The 5775-nt window shown below is 34.3% G+C and overlaps 1 protein-coding gene across 1 annotated transcript; it reads left to right on the top strand.

The window, feature by feature from the left end:
* The first annotated feature begins 1928 nt into the window (after positions 1–1928).
* On the top strand, positions 1929–3612 carry LOC102821169 (myosin light polypeptide 6-like). The gene is made up of 2 exons (XM_006866010.1): positions 1929–2039; positions 2902–3612. Exons 1-2 carry the CDS (start codon positions 1929–1931, stop codon positions 3610–3612), a joined length of 822 nt encoding a protein of 273 aa, XP_006866072.1.
* Positions 3613–5775: the final 2163 nt, after the last annotated feature.

The raw sequence follows: 5775 nt of genomic DNA, 5'->3' as shown, positions 1-5775 counted from the left end.
GAGAAATTCTAATAAAATAATATGCCATTTTCCAGTCTGGTTTATTTCACATTGCATGATATTTCTGGGTTTTAGCTACATTTTAGCATTAAATAATTGCCATTGGATATGGGTTTTTTTGGGAATTAGTTAAACTCTTCTAAAATTAGATAGTGATGATGATTATGCAATTCTGTGAATATGCTAAAAACCAGCGTATTCTATATTTTAAAGCAATTGTTTTATAGAATGTAGATTGTATTTCAATAAAGCTATTATTTAAAAAAAAAAATTTAAAGGCAAAGAGAAAAGAAGTAATAGTTTAAAAATACAAGAGAGCATCCCAGAACTGTGGAAATATTTTGAGAGACACAAAATAATAGTAATTGGAACACCAAAAGGAAAAGAAAGAAAGAATGGAATAGAAGCCTTAATTGAAGTAAAAATGGCTGTGATCTTTCCAAAATTAATGATATTTATCAAACTACAGATCCAGTAAACTTGGATAAAATTAATACAAAATAAATACAAAAGCAAACATCTAGGCATACAATTTTCTAACTAAAGGAAGCCAAAGGTAAAGTGAAAATCTTGCAAGGAGCCAAAAGTGGGTGGAGTAGAGACCTTTACTTAGAGGAATAAAGGTAAACATTAGAGGATGTGTCACTTTAGAAACTATGTTGAGTAAAAATAAAATAAAATAAAAAAGATCCACATAGAATTATGCATGCAGCAAAATTACCTTTCAAAGCTGGAGAATTAAAGACGTTATCAGACAAAAACTGAGGAAATTCTCTGTCATTAGATATGAACTATAAGAAACGTTAAAAGGTTTTCGTAATTAACATCAACAAGAGAGCAGAGTAAGAAGTTCCACATTCTTATCCCTCAAGGAAACATGAAAACCCTAGTAGAAACTGTTAAGAAATAATCCTGTCTGAACTCTGAAATATAGTTTATTAAAACCAAGGGATTAGTGAATCAAGAAAAGAGGATGCCAAAAAACACGGTAGGAGAGTTTTTTGTTTTTTGGGTTTTTTTGTTACTGAACACTGCCTTTGCCCTTCTGTAGTGTAACAATTTGTCTGAGTATAATCTGCATTTCTGGTTTTAGATTCTGGTCTTGAACTCTGAAAGAAGCAGTCCATACGCTATGCACAGTATTCTGTTTTTCTATTCTAATTTGCCCACTGGCTATTTAAAAAACTGAAGCAAAACATACATCTCTGTCTTATTCATCTTGGAGATAGTGCAGGGGGGAGGAGAGACAGAATACATAAATGGCTGTAGCTGTCTGGGCCAAGAAAGAGTGATTGAAACACAAACTAGAAAGCTTAGGGAGAAATTCAGAATTGGGAAGATCATTTGGGGGGGTAACTTGGAACATCCAAAGATGTCTCAATATACCAGGAAATTGACAAAGCTGCATGCATGACCAGGGAAAGATAATGTATTTTAGGAAACCCTAAGCTGATCTCTAGGCCCAGTCTGGTGTGGTGCTGTGGGATAAGCACTGGACCAAAATGTCATATGAACAGCAAGGTTGGCAATTTAACTCACCAGCCTCTCCTCAGAAACTCTATACAGGGTTGTTATGAGTTGTAATTAACTCAATTACATATTGAAAGGATTTCCCTGCACTGAATCAATCTTCAAAAATTTCAAGAGACTTTCTATTTTTATTTTTTCTATCATTTTTCTTTTGTCTGTTTGTTGATGCCTTTCTTTTTCTTTTCTTCCTTTTTTAAATTCCTGGAATTTTAACATGCTTCTGTCAGAAGAATTGCTGAACACAAGCTAAAAATACAAAGATATCAGTAAAACATTAAGTAATCAAATCTGTGCAAAATTACTTTCAAAAAGATGCTAACCTAGCAGACCATTATAATCTTAAATAATGAAAGATGAAAGATGGAGAAACACAAAGAAATGGAAGAAAGAAGGAAAAAATGAAGTTGAAAGAGAAGAAGGAAGTAGAAGTAAGTGAGGAAGAAAATAAGGAAGGAAGAAAACAAAGAAACCAGCAAACACAGAAAAATGGAGATGTGGAGATTTTCCGAGTTAGTGCATTATATTTTTCAAATGTCCAATTCATCACAAAAGATAACAAGACAAGAGAAGCAGAGAATTGCCAACCTTGTGATTAGCAGCCCAGTGCTTATCTTATAGCAGCACACCAGGACTTCAAGAAACAATAATCGGACATTTTGATATTTTTATTTAATAAAGGCTTCTATGATTTGTAGCAATAAAAAAAAAGAGAGAGAGAGAGAAGCAGAGAGAAGTGGTCCATTCAAAAGAACATTATAAAATAACAGAAATAATCCCTGAGAATGCCAAGACATTGAAATTTCTAGATACAGACTTTAAAGCAACTGTCTTAAATATGCTTTAATAGGAAGAGAATAAATTTAATGAATAGAAAGCAATTGCAAACATGGTAGGAATTACTCAAAATATTTCAAAACCATTTTAAATATTGATAGTTTATTTATACTAATTAAAAGACATGTTTATACTAGATATAGAGCCAACTGTATGTTTTCTTCAAGAAATCTACTTTAAATATAAAACTTCCAATAGGTTAAAAATAAAGGGATGGATAAAATTATACCATGTTAGCCTCATATGATTAGGGCAACATCACCCTAATGCCTATCTAGACAAAGACATTATAAGAATGGAATGTTATCACAACCAAATGAGACTAGATCTATGTATGTGATGCTGGCTCAACATTTGAAAAACAATATAATTCACTTTATCAACATACTAAATAAAAAATCATAGAACATATCACTTAATTCATTAAAAGCATGTGAAAGAATCCAACATGCATTCATGGAAAAACTCTCCATAAATTAGGAATAGTAAGTAACTTCCTTAGCTTGATAAAGAGCATCTATAAAAACTTAAAGGTAGGCCATTACTGCAGGAAAGGGTCCCCAGACCCGAGCAGTCAAGATATGTGACTTCACTGAGGACCAGACGGCAGAGTTTAAGGAGGCCTTGCAGCTGTTTGACAGAACAGGTGATGGTAAGATCCTGTACAGTCAGTGTAGGGACGTGATGAGGGCCCTGGGCCAGAACCTCACCAACTCCGAGGTTCTCAAGGTCCTGGGGAATCCCAAGAGTGATGAGATGAATATGAAGGTGCTGGATTTTGAGCACTCCCTGCCCATGTTTCAGACTGTGGCCAAGAACAAGGACCAGGGCACCTATGAGGACTATATTGAAGACCTTCAGATGTTTGACAAGGAAGGGAATAGCACTGTCATGGGCACTGAAATCCAGCATGTCCTTGTCACACTGTGTGAAAAGATGACAGAGGAAGAAGTAGAGATGCTGGTGCTAGTAGCAGGGTACGAGGACAGCAATGGTTATATGAACTATAAAGAGCTCATCTGGATAGTGCAGAGTGAACAGTCCTTCCCAAGTCCCCAGAGCCCTGTGCCTTTCCTGTGTGAGAGACTCTATCTAGTCCTAAAGGCCTCCTTAGCTGTCACAGTACCTTTCCCAGCTTGTCTCTCTTGGATAATGCTTGCAAGCAGCATTCACCAAATAAACTTGCTCTCTGTGACCTCCCCACAAACACTAAAAGGTAATATCAAACTCAATGGTGATAGACGATAGACGGGGCCCCACCCACAACATACACAGAATATCAAGAACAAGATAAGTGTGTAAACTCTCATCAATTCTATTCAATATAAAACGAAGTCCTAGCCAAAATAATAAGCAGGAAAGGAAAATTATAAGCATACAGATTGGGAACAAAGAGAGAAAGAAGCCTTTATTCATAGATGACATGTTGGTAAACATAGAATATCCCAACAAGTTTACCACACATATAAACAAAACAAACTAGGAAACTGAAAACCAAGTACAGCAGGCTTCAGGGTACAAACTGATTGTAAAACTAGTTTCTTACTTAAATTTCAGAAATGAATCATTGGAATCTGAAATAAAAAAAAATATCCTTTGCAATAGTAGTTCCAAAAACTGATACACATAGGTATAAATATAGAAATATAGGCACAGGAACTCTATGTATGAAACAATTGTGGACAAAATAATTAAAGAAGATCTAAATAAATAAAGAGGTATTACATTATTTTGTATTGGAAGAATCAATACTGTTAAGATGTTCACTGTCCAATTTGACCTATAAATTCAAGGCAATCCAAATTAATAGCAAATGGATTTTAAAGTACATAAGAAAAAAATAAAAGGTCTAGAATAGCAAAGACAATACTGAAGAAAGAATAAACTTGGAGAACTTAATTTTCCTGACTTAGAGATGTTATATTTGGCTATGGAGTCAGGATAATATGACACTGGTGAAAGAAATAGGAACATAGATAAATTTTTTAAAAGTACTGAATTAACAGTAAAGAAATAGAACCATACAAATACAGTCAACGGATTTTTGAAAAGATATAAAATTAATTAAATAAATAAAGAAGAGACTTTTCAATAAAAAGAATTTTAAAATTTGGCTATCAACTTGCCAAAAAAATGAATCTAGACACAAAGTTCACATCTTACATTTAAAAAACAACAACAAATGGGACATAGATTAAAAAAAAATTAATAGTGTTAGGTTTGCTGATGAGATTTCAGATACACATAGAAGCACAATCTATGGAAAAGAAGTGGGCTTTATTAAAAACATTCAAAATATAAACACAACATTGATTATATTAAGTATATACAAAGAAATTATAATAATATTAAGGGGAAAAAGGGTATATCTCAACAAGCAATTATCTAGTAAATATTTCTACATAAAAAATAAGAATTTGAAAAAAATACTTATGACTACTTATTTTGGAAATAATTAAATCAACAAAAAGCTAACACATGATTAAAATTTTTAAAAATTGATAATATCAAATTCTGGTAAGCATGCAGAACAAGAACTGACTTTCATTGCTGATATGACTGCAAAATTTTTCAGTAACTTGTGAAAGATAGTTTCACAGTTTCCTATATAGTTAAACATAGTTTTTCCATAAAATGACAATAGTCATGCTCCCAGTTGACTTGGAAAACTTGTTGTTAGGTGCCACTGACTCATAGTGACCGTATGCACTGCCTGGTCCTGGGCCAACCTCACAATTGTTGCCACGCTTGAGCCCAGTGATGCTGCCAGTTTGCCAATCCATCTCACTGGGGTCTTCTTCTTTTTCTCTGACCCTCCACCTTACTAAACATGATATCCTTCTCCAGAAACTGGTCTTTTCTGACAATATGCCCGAAGTATGAGAGACAAAGTTCGGCCATCCTGGCCTCCAAGGAGCACTCTGGCTGCACTTCTTCCAACACAGACCTGTTTGTGTTTTTGGCAGCCCATGGCACTTTCAATATTCTCTTTCAGCACTATAACTTAAAAGCATCAATTCTTCTACAGTCTGCCTTATTCACTGTCCAGCATTCGCATGCATATGAGGTTATTGAAAATACCATGGTTTGGGTCAGGCACATTTTATTCCTCAAGCTGACATCTTTCCCCTTCAACACTTTAAAAAGGTCTTGTGCAGCAGATTTGCCTAATGCAATATGTCATTTGATTTCTTAGCTGTTGTTTCTGTGAGTGTTAATGGTTGATCCAAGAAGAATGAAGTCCTTTATAACTTCAATCTTTTCTCCATTGATAAGAATGTTGTTTATTGGTCTAGTGGAGAGGATTTTTCCTTCTTTACATTGAGATGCAATCCATACTGAAGGCCGTGGTCTTTGATCTTCATCAGTAAATGTTTTAAGTCCTCTTCACTTTCAGCAAGCAAGGTTGTA

This window comes from Chrysochloris asiatica, unplaced genomic scaffold, assembly GCF_000296735.1.
Source record: "Chrysochloris asiatica unplaced genomic scaffold, ChrAsi1.0 scaffold00085, whole genome shotgun sequence".
Classification (NCBI taxonomy): Eukaryota; Metazoa; Chordata; class Mammalia; order Afrosoricida; family Chrysochloridae; genus Chrysochloris; species Chrysochloris asiatica.
The sequence above is the reverse complement of the archived record's forward strand: the minus strand, read 5'-3'. Positions and strand labels throughout refer to the sequence as shown.